Source organism: Physella acuta, unplaced genomic scaffold, assembly GCF_028476545.2.
Source record: "Physella acuta isolate Inbredline_101_S28 unplaced genomic scaffold, ASM2847654v3 ptg000554l, whole genome shotgun sequence".
In the NCBI taxonomy this organism is placed as follows: domain Eukaryota; kingdom Metazoa; phylum Mollusca; class Gastropoda; family Physidae; genus Physella; species Physella acuta.
In genome coordinates, this window is record NW_026732073.1 from 187406 (window position 1) to 205494 (window position 18089).

At 31.4% G+C, this 18089-nt stretch overlaps 1 protein-coding gene across 1 annotated transcript in view; it reads right to left on the bottom strand.

The window, feature by feature from the left end:
* LOC131946336 (lipoxygenase homology domain-containing protein 1) overlaps positions 1-18089 on the bottom strand; it is a 43540-nt gene that overhangs the window by 6991 nt on the left and 18460 nt on the right. Inside the window, exons 24-57 of the mRNA XM_059307028.1 lie at positions 17021-17050; positions 16437-16594; positions 16174-16263; positions 15772-15904; positions 15332-15486; positions 14939-15102; positions 14376-14458; positions 14097-14266; positions 13595-13681; positions 13377-13509; positions 13075-13229; positions 12402-12618; positions 12040-12084; positions 11044-11300; positions 10599-10731; positions 10005-10244; positions 9694-9819; positions 9388-9462; positions 9082-9236; positions 8822-8908; positions 8395-8527; positions 7646-7800; positions 7382-7545; positions 5470-5576; positions 5022-5203; positions 4205-4297; positions 3791-3917; positions 3450-3601; positions 2721-2869; positions 2220-2338; positions 1852-2015; positions 1352-1441; positions 995-1124; positions 210-361 (exon numbers count right to left, since the gene is read on the bottom strand). Coding sequence (XP_059163011.1) covers positions 210-361; positions 995-1124; positions 1352-1441; positions 1852-2015; positions 2220-2338; positions 2721-2869; positions 3450-3601; positions 3791-3917; positions 4205-4297; positions 5022-5203; positions 5470-5576; positions 7382-7545; positions 7646-7800; positions 8395-8527; positions 8822-8908; positions 9082-9236; positions 9388-9462; positions 9694-9819; positions 10005-10244; positions 10599-10731; positions 11044-11300; positions 12040-12084; positions 12402-12618; positions 13075-13229; positions 13377-13509; positions 13595-13681; positions 14097-14266; positions 14376-14458; positions 14939-15102; positions 15332-15486; positions 15772-15904; positions 16174-16263; positions 16437-16594; positions 17021-17050 — 4610 coding nt within the window. The remainder of the gene's footprint in view (positions 1-209; positions 362-994; positions 1125-1351; positions 1442-1851; positions 2016-2219; positions 2339-2720; positions 2870-3449; positions 3602-3790; positions 3918-4204; positions 4298-5021; positions 5204-5469; positions 5577-7381; positions 7546-7645; positions 7801-8394; positions 8528-8821; positions 8909-9081; positions 9237-9387; positions 9463-9693; positions 9820-10004; positions 10245-10598; positions 10732-11043; positions 11301-12039; positions 12085-12401; positions 12619-13074; positions 13230-13376; positions 13510-13594; positions 13682-14096; positions 14267-14375; positions 14459-14938; positions 15103-15331; positions 15487-15771; positions 15905-16173; positions 16264-16436; positions 16595-17020; positions 17051-18089) is intronic.

Below are 18089 nucleotides of genomic sequence, written 5' to 3' on the forward strand. Positions count from 1 at the left end.
CACTCTTTGTGTGAGACAAAATATGTTTCTCAATCAATGGAAGACACATATATTTTTGCAAGGTGTATAACTTTAGTTATTGCATACATACAAATCACATGTATAAACTATAAAATAGAATTTTAAACAGTGTCATTTTAGAAAAAGCACTGCTGAATATAAAACAAAACAACAGATTAAGAAACATTTTATGGACAGAATTGTGTTACCTGTCCCTGTTGAAACTTGGGTTGTTTGTCCCCAGATTTGAGTACCCTGTAGCCAGTGCTACCTGTCAGGCCGTCAAGTTTTATCAGTATCTGAGAGTCGGTGCCAGCCTCATCTTGGTCCCCAGTTGTTACTGTTATTGTGTACTTCACAACTGTCATCATATGAACATCATAACATTACAAATTTGTGAACTTCACAACTGTCATTAATGGAACATCATAACATTACAAATTGGTGTACTTCACAACTGTCATCATAGGAACATCATAACATTACAAATTTGTGAACTTCACAACTAGATGGTGGGAAAATCATCACACTATAAATTTTTGTATTTTATGACTAGTTGGTTGAAACATTACAAATGTGTGTATTTCATAACTAGATGACTAATTTGTGTACTTCACAACTAGATGAACATCATAACATTACAAATGTGTGAATTTACAGCTAGACTATTACTAATTTGTGTATTTCACACAACTAGATGGTTGGAACATCATAACATTACAAATATGTGTACTTCATAACTAGATGGTTGGAATACCATAACATAACAAATAGGTGATCAATTCAAGGTGTAAGAGCAAATCATGTATGTATAAATGCATGATTTGTGTGCTATAGCCTAATGTGATTCCACTTGAAGTAGTTCTAATTTATATTTTTTGTAATTACTTTACCATGGATAGAAAACATCTACTACTATAAACATAACTCTGGTGTCACACAAGACATTCACTATTATTTGGCTGAAATAATATAAAGGAAATTAAAAAATTACTTGGTAAAATGAAAACTCCTGGCCATATAGCAGGAAATTCCCTCCAACCATCAGAAACATCATTCACAGCTATTTGGTCATTGAAGGCAAACCAGAAGGTATCCCTTGTGTCAGCATCATCAAATTTGATCTAGGGCATTGGAAATAGTTATCACAACAAAAATTCGCTTAACAGTGAGGCAGTACATTTTTAAAAATTATCACTTAAAGAAAAATATATTGGTGATTAAAATGCATACATTGTTTACGTTATGAATAATTTAAACTTAATCCAATAAAGAAAAAGTAAGTCCACTAAATTCTACATCCTATTTAAAATCTAAAATTAGAAACAATTTCTGTCCAGCTGCCTCTCACCTGTTGTAAATGCCAAGACTTGGACTTGTTGTTGTTTTGATATCCTAATCTTATTTTGATTATCTCCCCTACATCATCAGCCAAACTCAGCTGGAGTCATATAGTTTGATTAGGGCAATAATAACAATCAATACAATATGAATACCAATCAGTGTAATGCACACATGTAATTAAATACTATAAGATCACTCTTAACAAATATTATTACAAATAAAGTATGCGTTGAATGTTTCTCTTATTCTCAATGTTTTTATGGAAACAAATTGTAAGCTGATAAACAATTAATAACTAGATGTTTAGTATAATGCAGATTATATATATATATATATATATATATATATATATATATATATATATATATATATATATATATATATATATATATATATATATATATATATATATATAAAAGTAGATGCTTAGTGTAATGCAGTTGAAAATAAAGTTATATTTCATATTTTCAGAAATACAGTATAACTTTTGTTTTTAGATTAACTTACTTTTATCTTATCTGTCTTCCCAGGCAAAAAAGAATTGCCATTTTTTGTCTTGAAAGGAATAGGATTGCTTTCTCCCTTGGTGCCACAGAACACAACAATCAAGTCTTTAACATCTCCACTGGTGCCATTTGGTCCAGTTAAAGTCTCAACAGTCCACTGACCTCCTTGTAAACAATAAAAAAGACTGTATGCCAGAAAATCTTGACAACATTTTTAACCATAACTATTATTTAAAGTTTACTTTATATAAAAACCATTTTAGATGTAGGTTTAGATACTAATTCAAAAAACATTTTATCATTAAAAACTCTAAATTAAACTATTTTAAATATCCCCATATTTTGAAGATTTAAAACAAATATTTTTACTTGTTACAGGTATATCTGGCAACTCAGAGGTTGGGATGACCACATTGCTTGGTCTAACAGAAGTCAATGGAATGGTAAAGTCCAGCTGCTCATCCCTCCTGTCCGCCACACCAATCCAACTGATAAAATAGAGGACATTTCAGTTTTACATTTTCAAGAACATATAAAAGCAAAAAAAAAAAGAGACAGTCTGACCATTCTTAAAAACTAAAATAAATTTTTTAGATTAATTTTAAACATCATATTTATCAGCATATGAGATGCATATTCAAATTTTAAAAATTTAGAATAAAAGGAGAATACAAGTGAAAACTAATTGTATTAAAAATTAACTTTATATGTTAATGAATATAACACTTATTTATGTTGGAGACACTGTTTATTAACAGCTTTAGAAATGCTAAATCTTTGGAGAAAGGCAACCCTTATTCAATTTTAAAACAACATAAGTTTCCTCAATACGAAACAAATATTGATTTTAGAAATAATAAAAGAACATACTTTTTGAAGATAAATACAAAATCTACAGGCCCGAATACGCCAGCCTTGACTAGGACTTGATTTAACTTCCACGGATCTCCAGGTCCTTTTGTGATGACCACCTTCTTGACCTCACCCACATCAACAGCTTCAACTTCAAACACTTTTCTCTGAAACATTTTGTTGCTTCAGACACTTATTAAATAAACATAAACCCACATCAACAGCTTCAACTTCAAACACTTTTCTCTGAAAATTTTTGTTGCTTCAGACACTTATTAAATAAACATAAACCCACATCAACAGCTTCAACTTCAAACACTTTTCTCTGAAAATTTTTGTTGCTTCAGACACTTATATTAAATAAACAGAAACAGTTGAATGTGATCATAAACCCACATCAACAGCTTCAACTTCAAACACTTTTCTCTGAAAATTTTTGTTGCTTCAGACACTTATATTAAATAAACAGAAACAGTTGAATGTGATCATAAACCCACATCAACAGCTTCAACTTCAAACACTTTTCTCTGAAACATTTTTGTGTTGTTGTTTCCGACATTTATTTTTAATAAACAGAAATATTTAAATAACAGTTGGATGTTATCATAAAAGAAATGTAAAGCACATTCAAATAGCTGCAAGATCATTATTCACAGTAATGTATTAAATTATTATTTTCACAGAAATTGAAAGCTAAGATAAATAAAATTCATATCCAAGAAAAGAGAAAAATAAAACACAATTTACTTGTCCTTGTCTGTATGGAGTTACACCCTCTGTTGTATGGAGCAGACGTCTGCCACTGTCCCCCTTAGTGCCATACAGGTTCATGTAGACTTTAGAGGAAGTGCCAGCACCTTGAACATCTTCAGTAATTACTGTCACAACATATTTTATAACTGGGGGAAAAAAAAAGTGAAAAATCAATATATATCATTTTATGTAGCCTCCATCAACCAAAAAACAAAATCCATATCACCATATATAATAAAAGTGTTGCATAATTTACAAAAAATGTTATGTCTGATTAGTAAACTCATATCTATCAACCAACAAATTAATGTTTAAGATGTGAAAGGGGAACTAACTGGGAGAAATTCTCAATCCTGGTCTGATGACTGGCCTCTCCTTTCTGGTGTCTCCACCAATCTCACCAACATAGCTGCTAAAGTCAAAACGCAATTTCTCCTTACTCTTTTCATCTTCAAGCAAAATCTGGTTTAAATAATAAAATAAGTTGAACATACTCGTTTTTTAGAATATATGTTGTTTTGACTTTTAAATCAAATTATATTATACTAAACTTATTGCTAACCACACATTTTTTAAAAAATTATAAAAACATTTCATCTGCTTATAACTTTAATATTATAAATAACAATTTATCTTTATGATCCACACTCTTGTGTTGCCTAATGTTTTTCTTTCATATTTTAATTTTTCAATTGCATCTTCATTTAATAAAGGGAAAATGTAACGCTGCAGCTGTTGATATTTTTTACCTCTTCTATAATCCAGACAGTGCGACTATCATCTTCACTGCCAGAGCTGACCCTAATCTTGACTAGATCACCAATATCTCCAAATATTAGACCCTAGAAAACCAGTACATTAAATATATTTTAGTTTCTTTTTGTATTAAGCTATGCTTAAGTATTTAATGAAACAATCAAGCAACACATTTCTGGGCACATATGAAAGTAATAGGTCAGTAAAGTTAACTTTTGTGTAAATAAAGTACAAATTACAAATAACAATACACAACATGAAATTCCTTTCCATTTTCTCTAGATACAGGTTTTCAGATATTAAAGATATAAAACAATAATAAAAAACCTTCAATACATACATAACAAATAAAACACAATTGTAACTACATTTTTTGTATGATTGCTCTGCATTAAAATGCCAAGGCGTACATTGTGATAGACAAGCTTCCAAGCACGTTTAAGGTATACATTTGTCCTGAGCCTACATGATTATAGAATATGTCCTACGCATCTTTAAAGTGTATGTTTGTACTGGGCTTACATGTTTAGAGACAAGTTTCTAAGCACCTGTAAGGTATATGTATCACCTAGGTATACATGATTAGAGAAAATGTCCTAAAGTACCTTCAAGGTATATGTTTGTCCTGGACCTACAGAAAAGTTTCTAAGCACCCTTAAGGTATATGTTGGATGATTAGAGAAATTCGAAAATGTCCTAAACACCTTTAATGTATATGTTTGTCCTGGGTGTACATCGTACAGAAATGTTTCTAAGTACCTGTAAGGTATATGTTTCACCTGGGCCTACATGATTAAAGCTTCCAAGTACCTTTAAGGTATAAGTTTGTCCTGGACCAAATCTGAGCTTGCCTTCGCCAAGGTCCAGCTGGGGTGTGACACCTTTAGTGCCATAGACCACTAGTGACACCTGGTGTTGGGTACCATGTGATATCCTGCTTACATCCAGCTTGTCCATTCCTGTCATCTTTAAAAGGCATGTCCACACACCATCTGAAAGTTGATTTATTTACACATTTAACCCTCAAAAGAAAAATCTAATTTAGTTATTATATACACATGTATGAATTGATGTAGAGAATCAATTTAAAAAATAATTTAAAACTAAATTGTTTGGTCTTGGAAGAATCCAACTTGACGTTAACACTGGCAAAAGTTTATAGTTTTGGCTATAACTTACAGGGTTTATGGTCAATTAGCTGTGATTTTTTAAAATAAATAATTGGATATGAAATAGCAGTTAATTCAAGATGACTTACTGGATGCAAATCTAGCAGATGCGCTAATAACATCCTTCATTGAAACACTACCAACAGCCAAGAACTCACAAGAAGTTTTTCTATCCTCAACTCCTGTGTCAAGCCATCTGTCATGAAAACAGTTACTTTTTAAATATTGCAGTTATAAAAAGTTTAACAAGTTAGCTGTAATCTGATAAAAATGTAAAATTTCTTTATCAGATATTTAATTTTCATATGACAATTTTACAAACTCACTAAATTAAACTTATTTTAATAAAGATTGATTATGAAAATAATTTTCTTTTAACCTGTAGGCTTTTGTTAACTGAAACTAGTGTAACGTTTAATTCAGTGTCACCTGCACATTTGTGAGCTATATTATAAGCAAACAAATGCTTTTTTAAAAGATATTCTTCAATTCAATTTTTTTTTGGGGGGGAATTAGGCAGAGGCGTAGTGACCCCTCCCGGCGCCCGGGGCGAACATTCAGTTTGTCGCCCCGCCATATATATATATATATACATACATACATATATATATATATATATATATATATATATATATATATGTGTGTGTGTGTGTGTGTGTATGTGTGTGCGACAGTCTTGAAAAAAATTAATAGTTACGCTGTATGATTGTCGTTCCCTAAAACTTAACTCAACGTCAATTAAATTCCCCTTAAGATGCATTATCCTTTAAAGATGATGATTAGTTATATCAGAAAAAAAAATATTGTAGCGTGCTAATTCGTTTAGGACAGTCTTTTTATGTTTTATCTTTGGAACAGTCTCTTTTATGATATAGTATACGAGCCGACCGGCGGCATATCATACGTTGCTATTTAGTTGTTTTATTTTCTACCTATTAGTAATTCATAATTTGTGAAATCGACAGTACCAATGCTGCCACTGAAAATATCTGCTTTAAAACACTATCAGTAGGTCGTTAAGGATTAAGGTCATACAATTGACATACAATAGCAAATTATTGTTCACATTGGAATACGATATGGGTATTTCATTGACTCGTTGATTGTATAATAAATCAAGCTAGAGGAAAAAACATTTGTTTTCTAAGTGGTAAAAGAGTTATCTAGTAACCGATCCAGTACAAATCCTGCGATTTTTGTTGGTGAAAAAGCGCCCCCCCCCCCCCTTCCCCACCATCTTGGACAAAAATGGTAGAGCGGATTTTAAATGTCACTAACTCTTGTTTTTATGTTACACAATCGTAAAATACGCTTTAGTTCCATGGGTTCTTTTCTGAGTGATATGGATTATTTATTCCTTAATTTTTCCGATTTTAGTCTTCGAAAAAGCGCCCCCCCCCCCCCTCCATCTAGGAAAGCTGGAAAGCAGTGTTTCCGGTCACTGTTTCTTAAGGATATACCTTTTACAGTTACTCAATCAAGGTAGAAAACAGTTAAATCAGCATGCAAAGGCTCTGGGCCGTTAAATTTCTTTACTTTGACTGTTTATAATTCAAAACTGCAGCTTAAAATGAGCTTGTAAATTTTTGTTCTACCCCTTTTGGCGCCCCCTTAGGGTCGGCGCCCGGGGCGGCCGCCCTCCCCTCGCTACGCCTCTGGAATTAGGTTAATATTATAAAGAAAGTTCATTTATTAGATAGCTTCCCTATAGTGTTCACATAACATTCATACAGCATTCTTTATTATTTAAATGTTTGTTACATTATATCTACATGCTTAACTACACAGAAAAATAGATAAAATACAAATAAAAGATAAATAAAAATGCACACTGCCTCAGAATCCCTTAATTTTCATTTAATTTATCATTTGCCTAACGATCTCAGCTTTTAGCATTTATTGCTTAATTGAATGATAATGACTAAAAATAATGACTTAAACTCTATTTTAAAAAAACTTTTAACATTGACCAAAAAAAACTGAACAGTTTGACCAACAAACCTGTTGCAGGCAAAAACAGTCTCCGATGTGTCATCATTGACTCCAATGGACGTTACTGTAACTTGCTGGCAAAACCAGCCATGACCACGCCCATATTCACTGTGGCCAATCATAATTTTAGAAATCTTTCCCAGATCCAACACCTTCATTTCAAACTCATCAGTCTGTTTAAAATATTTGGCAAACAAGTTTTTTAAAAAAGTGTGAGTACAATTTTCTAAAGGAAATAAAAAAAATAATGAAACAATAAAAGAAATAACTCACCTGTCCTCTTCTGAAAGGGATCCTATTGGTTTTTGAATTATTGAGGAACTGCAGACCTGAATCTCCCCACTGACCAACTAAAATTAAGGAAACTTCTGCTGTTGTCTCTGCACAAGGAATATCTGCAGTAGTTACACTGATCTTGTAGCTGTTTGCTAAATATGAAAACAAATATCAGCAATTTTAAAGAATCATTTAAAAATATAAATCAGAAATGCATGTATAAAATATTTTTATTTTTATGGGAAAGAAATTTATTAAATGTGTTTATTTTATCAAGCCACAAAGGAACTAAAATTGCACCCCCAGCCCCCACCAACATTATATTAATGCAGTTGTTTTTATTTAGAAAGACACCTGAGACATCACATGCTTTATGTGAGCATGTGAACACTTGTGTTTCCGAGTTCAATCCATGTTTTTACCAATGCAAGTACCAATGCATGTTTCTGGTATAATCTATGTTTTAACTGACAGTGAGGTTATCTAACTTACAATTTGAAATTTCATTAAACTTTTATCATTTAAAAACCACCACCTCTGTGTTACAGACTTCTCATAAATCTACTCTAACTACCATTATGAAATCATTTATGGAATCTATTACTTCCCATGCATTAGTATTGAAAATATTTAAATTAATTATATTAAAAATTTTCTAACAAAAACATGATAATGCAAAATAAACTTAAAAAAAGAAAAAAAAGTAAAAAACCAAGAACAATGTTTTAGATGTGATATGAACTGACGTGATAAGGGAACTAAATCTGGTCTGACTGCTGCAAGCTCTACCATTCCACTCTCATTGTCTTTTGTTGGTCGAATCCAATTGTTAAATTCAAAGTTAAATTCTTGCTTGGTGTCATTGTCTTTGAGTTTAATCTTTGTGTTTTTAATGGCAAAACAAAAGAAAATTATAATGAAATTTTATGTGTGGAAATAAAATGAAACAGAATGATTTCAAATACACTAAAGAGATAAATGACAAATTATAAAATCATTGTTGAATTAAATAAAAACCAAAAGCAAATTTAAAAAATAAAACTTGTAGAAAGTTTTTTTCTTCTTATGTTTAAATTAAAAACTAAATGTAAATAAACAAAGAATTGAATTTTAACAGTGTAGTTCTAGTAGACAATATCAATAAGTAATCTTTTCTATTTGCTCTTCACTCACCCTTTCTAAATACCAAGAAGAATTTTGCTCCTTCTTTGCAAATGCAAATCTTATTTTAAAAAGTTCACCAATATTAATGGCTTCAACCTGTTAAACAGAGTAAATATATAACTCATAAACTGCTCCATGTGTTTTCTATAGTTGTTTAGTTATAATTTAAAGATATATTTTGTACAACAAAATTAAAATATAAAAATTAAACAGTGACATAAAATAAATAATTGTTTCTCAAAGCTTGAAGTAGTTATATAGTTATTTACTTTCAAATGTACAATAGAACCAGCATAAAACTCTCTGTTCTTATTGATAAAGATGGGGGATGATGGTCCTGTTGTTCCAAATAAAACCAGAGTTATCACATCTTGAGTTCCTGCATCTTTTTGACTCCCAGTCCAGAGCCACATATCCCATTTTCCTTTAAGGCAAAATTAATATTTAATTGATTAAGCTCAATTATCTTTTTAGAGATTTTATTTGCCATATAAGTTTTAAAATTATTTCTAAAAACATCTTGTTTGATAATATTTTTCATGTTTTTGCAAGTGAAGTAACGTTAAAATTGTTACCTCGGCTCTCAGGTATTGCACGTCCCAATATTGCAAGATCTGTACCAGTGGGTAAGGATGATGACACACCAGAGTCTACAATAACAAAATTCATAAAATGATATATAAAATGAAACAAAAGTTTTTAAATATTATAATAGATACATTGAGTAGTCTGCATGGTTGACAAAAAAGTAATTTAAAGAGGGATACTTGATTTTGAATATTTTATGAAAATTTTTCCTCTTCATTGTAGTCAGGTGAAGTACAAAAACTAGACTTAAATAATGAAATATAATGAGTATTAGAAATTTACCATGAACATACCTGTACATGGGATGACAACAGCTTTATTTTTCTCATCATCCAGCCAACAGTTGGCTATAAAAACACTTTCAGTAAGGGCAGATAAACTCTCCATCACTCGCACACATTCAACAAACCAGCGCTTTACTGTAAGATGCAAATTAATTCCAAGATAAAAAAAAAGGCAAAATACTTAGAAAAATTGTAACTATTTTAAAAGATTAGACTTGGTCATGAAAATTTTCAATTGTGTTTTCTTTAAAAAAAAATATTTAAAATTCTTAATGTTCTGCAATTTGTTTTCTCAATTAATTTTGCCGAAAACATTTTACCAGTATCTTTCCCATCAAATGCCAGCCTAACATTTCTGATCTGACCCACACAAACAGCCTCCAGCATGTACACGTCTAGAATGCCGTCCTTCATGGTGTCTGTTGATGTTATCAGGGAGCGGGACAACACCTGCTGTCCTGTGTCCCCTTGAGAACCAATCAAATTGATGGAGCATACACCACCATGTGCTCCAGAGTTTGATTTTTTGCCAGTTTGGATCATCACAATATAGCGTAACACTAAAAACATGAAATTAAGAATTCTTTGTTTTACATAGTGCTTCAGTAACATATAACTATAGAATAGTAAACATACCATTTGAATCTTATTTGCATATATTTAAAAAAAATAATATTAATCTTGATCAATGCAAAAATCTTTGACTAAGATAATAGAATTGCAACTGTTTTATAAAGGACTAGACACATCTTAGATTGCAAAAATTAATTACATGCCTTAATTAATGTCATATTGATTAGATTTAAAGATACTTAGGTATTGGTGGGGTGAAAATGCAGACTCATTTGAAAAAAACCTGGCATAGAAACAAGAACTAGGAGAACATAACTCTGGAGTTGTAATCATTTCCTTACATGGAGAGGGCATCCAACCTGGTGGCTCTAAAGCACATTCCCTAAACTTCTGCCCATCTTCTTTGTCTTCAGCTAGCCATCGGTCAAATGTGAATAGGCAGTCGTATCCTGTTTCAACATGCTTCATCAACACCTTGAAAAAGATAAAATACTACTTCATCTACTGCTTATTTTAAAGTGTTTGTATAACAATTGTAACTATGCTAGCAGCTCTCAACTTCTAAAGTATAATGCATTTTTTAATATCATGATATTTTTTTTTCTCAATGTCAATAAATATATTAAATTACTAATTGCTCTTATATAATTAAACAATTTAAAAATTAGTAGTTTTGTAAAACTTTGACAGATAAAATTTATGCCAGTTTGTAATAAAAGTATGCAGTACATAAAGCTCAAATTAAAACTGTTTTAACTTCATACACCAAAAAAACAAACTGCATACCCAGTCCACATGCCAAGAAGGATTGTTGTATTTACTATCTAACTCTAGCCTAATTTTTGTCAGCTCTCCAATTTTTCCAACAGTAAAATCAAACTCAGTTTCCTTCCCTTGATCAAACATGGCTGAATTCAAAGTCCCAGTGCCTAATGGAGTTGGCTTAGACATGTCCTTGGTCCCCAACAGAGTGAGGTAAACTTGGGATTTGCACTCAGCACCAGGCATATCTGATGTCCTCACTTTGACTCTCCACCTTCCTCCTGGTTTTATAAAATAAAATAAAAACGTTTTTCAATATCATCAAAATAGTTTTGTAAATTTTATAAATATAACTATAACATTTTAGAAACACAGTGGGACGGAGTGGTCTAGCGGTAGAGAGCTGGACTGCTATCCCGTAAGTCTCAAGTTCGAATCCGGGTTCAAGTAGTAGACCGTCCCTGAGTCCACCCAACTCTGATGGGTACCTAACTCAAGTTAGGGAAAGTAAAGACGGCTGGGCATAATGCTGACCACACTATCTCTTCATATGCCGAGGTCACAGAAACAAGTGAACTCTACTTCACTTGCCCCATAGACCGTCAGGTTTGAAAGGGAAACTTTACTTTACTTTTATTTTAGAAACACAGTTTTCAATGTTATCAAAATAAATATGGCTTCCACCGCGTTTACACTTGCTAAATGTATATTATACATGTCTAGAAAAAAAACTACTCACAACAAGTTAATGTTATATGAAAAAAATGTTCACATGAAACTTGCTAACTGCGAGTTTGTTTTCTAGACATGTATAGAATACAAGTCGCAACAAGTGTAAACACTGTATTAAGTTATTAAAGTAATATTTTAGAAAAACATTTTTTAATGTCATCAAAATAAAATTTAGCTAATGTTAGTTAAACACTTTTAACATCTCTGTTGTGTAAAATTGGTTTGGTTAAAAGTTGTAAAGTTTGTTCATTAAAAAATCAACTTTTAATATGAAGCGTGATTTCTTACCACATTCAGCAGGTACAGCACGAGAATCTGACAAGTTCAACAGACCTATAAAAAGATTGATACAATTTTTTTTTAATAAACAATTACATCATATTAGCTTGATGCTTTTTTGTACAACCTAGCCGTAATGGACTTTTTTCAATGATATGACTACTGTGGCCCTTAACCTACCTTAACCCAAACAGCATTACCAGCAAAAAAAAGTTATAAAATATCTTATACCTCATATAGGAAGCAAAGATGAGCCAAAAAACCTGGTCAAAATTAAGTGTATAGCAATTTAAGTAGTGCAGCATAAAATGACAGCGTTCAGATGTTAAAACAAAATCTAAGCCTGTTGAAGTATTTGTAAACTACCCTACCCATGGTTCTCAGTTTTCTTTCAGTTTTTCCGTCATCTTCCCCGTGGTCCAGCCATCTCCCGCATGGGAAAACATATTTCTCCAGCCTCTGTGAGCTGGTGTCTGTGACTATGACATGCTTCAGGAACCAGCCAGCCCCTGGGCCAACACCATCATGGGTCACCAGGAGAGTGTGCAAGGTTTTTAGATCCACAGCCTCGATGCTGAACAGGTCAGTCTTGAGAGTTTTTTAAAAATATAATAGAAATCCCAAAATTAGATACAAGCCTTTTGTATGAACTTATGAACTGATTTTATTTAGAATGTATAAGGATTCTTCTAGAAAATTCTTTCTATATATATTATATATATTATATTATATATATATATATATATATATATATATATAATATAATATTCTTTCTATACATATTATTTATTATATATATTTATAATATTATTTTCATAAGATGGTTTGGCATGTACTGTAATTTCTGCATTATTTAAATTAAGTTTCCAATAAGCTAGATAAACTTTGATAGCATATTTTAATTCAAGAAACAATTACATAAAATGTAATAACGTACTTTAAAACATTGTTCATTTATGCTGGATCTAAATATTTAAGAAACAAGCACATAAAAATGAATGCATAAAACTATATAGTCTATGCAAACGCAATAATATTACCCACCATGCCTCTTTGGAATTTTTTATTCCCAGACTTTGTTTTATAGAGCAGCCGCTTGCCAGAATCTCCATTAGAACCATAAAGGGTGATAAATACATTAGAGTCTGTTTCAGCTGCCCAGTGATCGCCTGTTGTTACAGCTATACTGTAAGTCTTGACTGATGACAACACAACATTCCATACATTACAAAGAAATTCAATTAGAGGTGCCTCTATACATATTTTAAGTTTAAAATTTAGAATATTATTGTACTAGGCATAAATTATAGAAGTTTTACATATTAAAAAATAAAAACTTTAATTGCCTGCAAGGGGCTCAACTTCATCAGTAATAACAGGAAGTTCTTTTGTCAAATCTCCATTATCCAAATCTTTAGAAAACCACTGATCAAAGTTGAATATGAAAATCTCCTTAGATATTTTGTCCTGCAATTTAACCTGTAAAACATTTGTAGTTAAGGCTTATGTATTTTATTTTCAGCACCATATCATAATGTAGTAAGTAAATAATAAAAAAACTTACTTCCAAAAGATGCCAAGCTTTCCATTCTGACTTATCTTCTCTTGTTATTCTGATTTTATAGATTTCCCCAATATCACCAGTTGACACCTATCAAATTACAAACACAATTATACATACTTTAAAAGGCTTAGACACACACAATTTAATTAACTTAGAATTAAATTAGTAAAACAACAACATATATTACAAAAGCCACTTTTATTTTTTAAAATTTGTTTTACATGAATTTATTGAATTGACCGCTGTTTTTAATTTTTTTTTTAAAAGCTCAAAATTTATAGTGAAATTTCACTTTCTAACATTTTCTCAACCCCCACAATTCTACTGCATTTAGGCAACAGATCATAGGTGATTTTTAGTATGAGTTAATATTTAGATCTGCCTAGCTAAGACAATATATCACAGTAAAAGCTAAAAATTACCTATTTAAGTCATGAGACCACCACATGGGCTAATGTTTACCTATTTAAGACAACAGATCACCTGATGAGCTAATGTTTACCTGGAACTCATCAGAATTCCCTGGTTCAAAGAGTTTGGCTGTACTGTTTGGGGCATACAGGTCAATGTCAATGCTGCATCCTTTGTCCCCATACAGGACCATCACAGCCTTACCACCATAGGACGGTGGGGAATCTTTAGCTGTGGTCACCCAGAGGTGATACTCCCCACCTGATAAAAAACTTTATTTAGCACCTGTGATTCTCTATTTAGTAATAGAAACATTATTCTTATTTATAATTTCAGTTAATGTTTGTTCAAGCCCTACATATGAACTCACTATAATTTTTTCTTCTTTTTGGTCTTTGGCCAGGTACAAGAATTCTTTCAGTCAGTCCATCTCCTTGTCCAGTGTCAAACCATCTGGTAAATATTATGAGATGATAATAATATGTGGTTGATACAGTCACAGTTATGAGGAACTATGCAATAGTTTCATGCACATGGGGAGATGTAAGAAGTGATGATAACAAATGGTAGATTTTTTTTTAGCTGGAAAGAGAGGGAGGAGGGCATAAATAAGGAATCTACTAAAGTTTTAATTATGTAAATTTTACATTAGAAAATGTGAGATTTTACTGCAAACAGTCATCATTATCTTTTCCTGTTCTTGCCCAAAACACGGGGCAGATGACCATGGTATACAAGGGGATAGTGAGTTTAGCAGTATACCAGCCACCTTTGTAAGCCAGGTACCCACCAGAACTGCATGTACTCAGAGAACTCCTACAGACTCGAGCCCGGGATTCAAACTCGAGGTTCTATGGTAAGCAGCCATAGGCTCTTCCATCCGACCACTCTGTCCCTCTGTGGACAGTATTTTGCAGCAAAGCATGAACTTACTTGTCACAAGGGAAGTAAGTCTCCACTTGCTCATCATTGGAATTCAACTCCTTGACAGCCAAATATTCCAGGTGCCAGCCAAATCCTGGCCTTTTCTCAGTGTGGCCAATCACAGCTGACTTTAGAGCCCCAAGGGACACAGCTTCAATAACAAATGAATCTATCTGTTTCAAAGTAAAATAATACAATTTCAACATTTCAAACAAAATAAACAAATGATTTTATTTACAAAAAATAAAAATAACATTAACGCATATTTAAAATTAAACCAAATATTTGTACAATAAAATATTTAAAGAAAATATTAAATAATTAACAACAATAAATCTGTTTGTTATGGAAATAATAGATATTTTACACCTAATTTGCAACTAGATTAAACAGAGCCCCCACCTTTCCCTGAGAAAACATTTTCCCTTCTGTCTGTGTGATGTAAAGTCTCCTCTTGCCCGTGTCCCCTCGCTGACCATTCAATGTGAGATAAATTGGAGCTTCAGTGTCAGCCCCAGAAAGGTCAGATGTGTGAACTTCAATTGTGTAGACAATCACTGTCAAATATGGTCAAACAAATTGAGATAATTACCTTTTGTATTTTAGAAATAATTAAATAGATAAAAATAGGCTTAAGGGATAAGTGTCATTTAATAAGAAGAAAGAAAGAATTTAAGTTCATTTTAAAAGTACTGACTTTTTGAAAACCATAATCTATAATTACACAAATAAAAAAAAAGGAAATTGAAAGATGATAATGTATACTAAAAATGTACACACTTAAAAAATCTGGCCACTTCCTAGCCCAGTTTTTTAAAGACACTCTTGCTAAAACAATTTACCTGGCAATGGAGGTTCATGGAATCTTGCCACTGGCAACTCTCTCCACACATCACAATCTTCTTTCTTCCTGGACATCCAACGACCCACCTCAAACTCAAACTCCTGCCCTGATTTCAAACTCTTCAACTTGAGCTAAAGACAAAGCAAATATTCTTGGACCAACTTGGTAAGGTTACTTTCAGGTTTCAACACTTACATATTTTGACCTAATTTTTGTGTGTGTAATATTCCACACCGGATTTTTTTTTTTTTGTGTGAAACTATTGTCGTTTTTTTTAAAATTAAACACTACAAGTAGCCTTTCATGATTTTGCTAACAGATTAAAGATCTTGAACATTTAAAAGAATCACTTCCAAAAATACAGCATTTTATTTAATTGAAACACAAAAAATTCACTTACTTTCTCCAAATGCCATTCACTACCTGTAAGATCTTCTGCTAGCCCTATGCGAACTTTATAAATAGAATCTAATTTTTGATCAATTGACAACTGAAAAATGAACAGGAAAAAAAGGGTAGAGTTCAAATACAAAAATAAACACATTTTTAAAAAAAGGAGTTTAAATTAAAAAAGAATTTTTTTACCAATATGACCCTAAAGATTACTAAAGAAGAATGCTTAATTTATCTATTAAGTTATCGATACACCATTTTCCATTTCACCTTAATTTCATCCACAGCACTAGGTTTAAATAAACCGTCTCTGCCACTACCTAGGGTTGATGAGGAGACCCAGCCATCTTTGCCATACAGATAGATCATTGCCGTATCCATCATGGGGCCACTATTTGGATGTGTGCTCACCCAGGCTTGGATGTCTTCTATTGAACAGTTTTTGTCATCCAATAAATTTTTGAACTTACAAGTTGATCAGTATTAAAAGGTAATTTTAGTGAAACTTATATTTTATTTGTAGTAAAATATAAACATTTTAATGTCTGTATTTTTGTAATTAGACATGTGGATAAATAATGAATGTTTTTAAGATTTGAAATTTTTTTTTTAAAATATCAAGAAGAATAATAAAAAAAAATTGCCATTATAGAAAAATGTTAACTACGTTAAAAGACCTAATCAACATTTTTTTTTCATTTTATAAATCCATTAATAGAAGACAGAACCCACAGTGTTAAAAGCTGAAATAGCAAAGACCCCAGGAAATGATTTAACATAATAGTTTTCTGATGATGTCATAATCATTATAAAAAAACAATTTGCATTAAATGAGATTTATTGAATATGTTTACCTTTATAATTTCTTTTGCTAAGATTGTTATCTGTAATGGAAGTAGAATCTGTTAATCATTTTCAAAGTAAAAAATTAACTTGCTTTTCAAATAAATTAAAATGCTAAAATTTGGAATGTTTTTTCTCGTTTACAATTGAATGCATCATTAATAGGTACAACTTAGATCTAGTATGTATGTAGTCAAAACAAAAGGGCACAATCCGTAGATGTTTGTTGAAATCTTTCTTAATTTCTTTACAGACATCCAAAGATTTCTTCATATTGTAGCCTACTTACAAATTCAATTCAAATTTGGTTTGCATGCAAGTTCATTTTAATCTAAAAAAATCCGATAGTAGGTGCGAGTTCATTTAAAATGAAGACATCTGTTGTTAAAACATTTTTACTCAGTGGAGTAGGCAGGAGGGAGGGGGTTTCAGGTGGTGAAGTGAAGGAAAGTTTCAGCAATTGATATTGGCTTCCTCATGTTGTTTTCAATGATTTTAGTTTCAAAATAGCAACAATCATAAAATCCCAATTTTATGTTCTTTCAACCCCATCCCCATAAAAAATCTTGCCCATACCACAAATGGAATCTGCTGGATTAATTTAGATACTCTTCCCTAATGAGAACCTTGATGATTGGCTCAGCAAAGGTACAAATGTACATAAAAATAAATATGTTTATTTCAAATAGTATGCTTAATTAAAATAATTAGCTTTTTAGCTAATTTTTTTTAGCTGTTTAGCTTTTAATCTGAAACACAAAATACATTTTCAAAATAGTTTCTCTTACATTTTTTTTTAGAATTCTCACATTACAAAACATATCTTGCTGCAGTATCAGCTTGGCAAGTGTAGATTACTTTATATGTTTTTAGTTTTACTTTATAAATAATAAAGTAGTTTGATTATATTGTATATTGTTAAATTCACATTAAATTTCTGGTTTAACTTTTATCAAACCCTCCTTTTTGCTTCAAATTATCAAGTGAGAATTTTTTTAATTCATAAATTTTTAAAACCTGAAATAATTATTTCTTTTTACCTACTGTTGTTTTCTTTATCCAAAAGTTTTATATAAAATA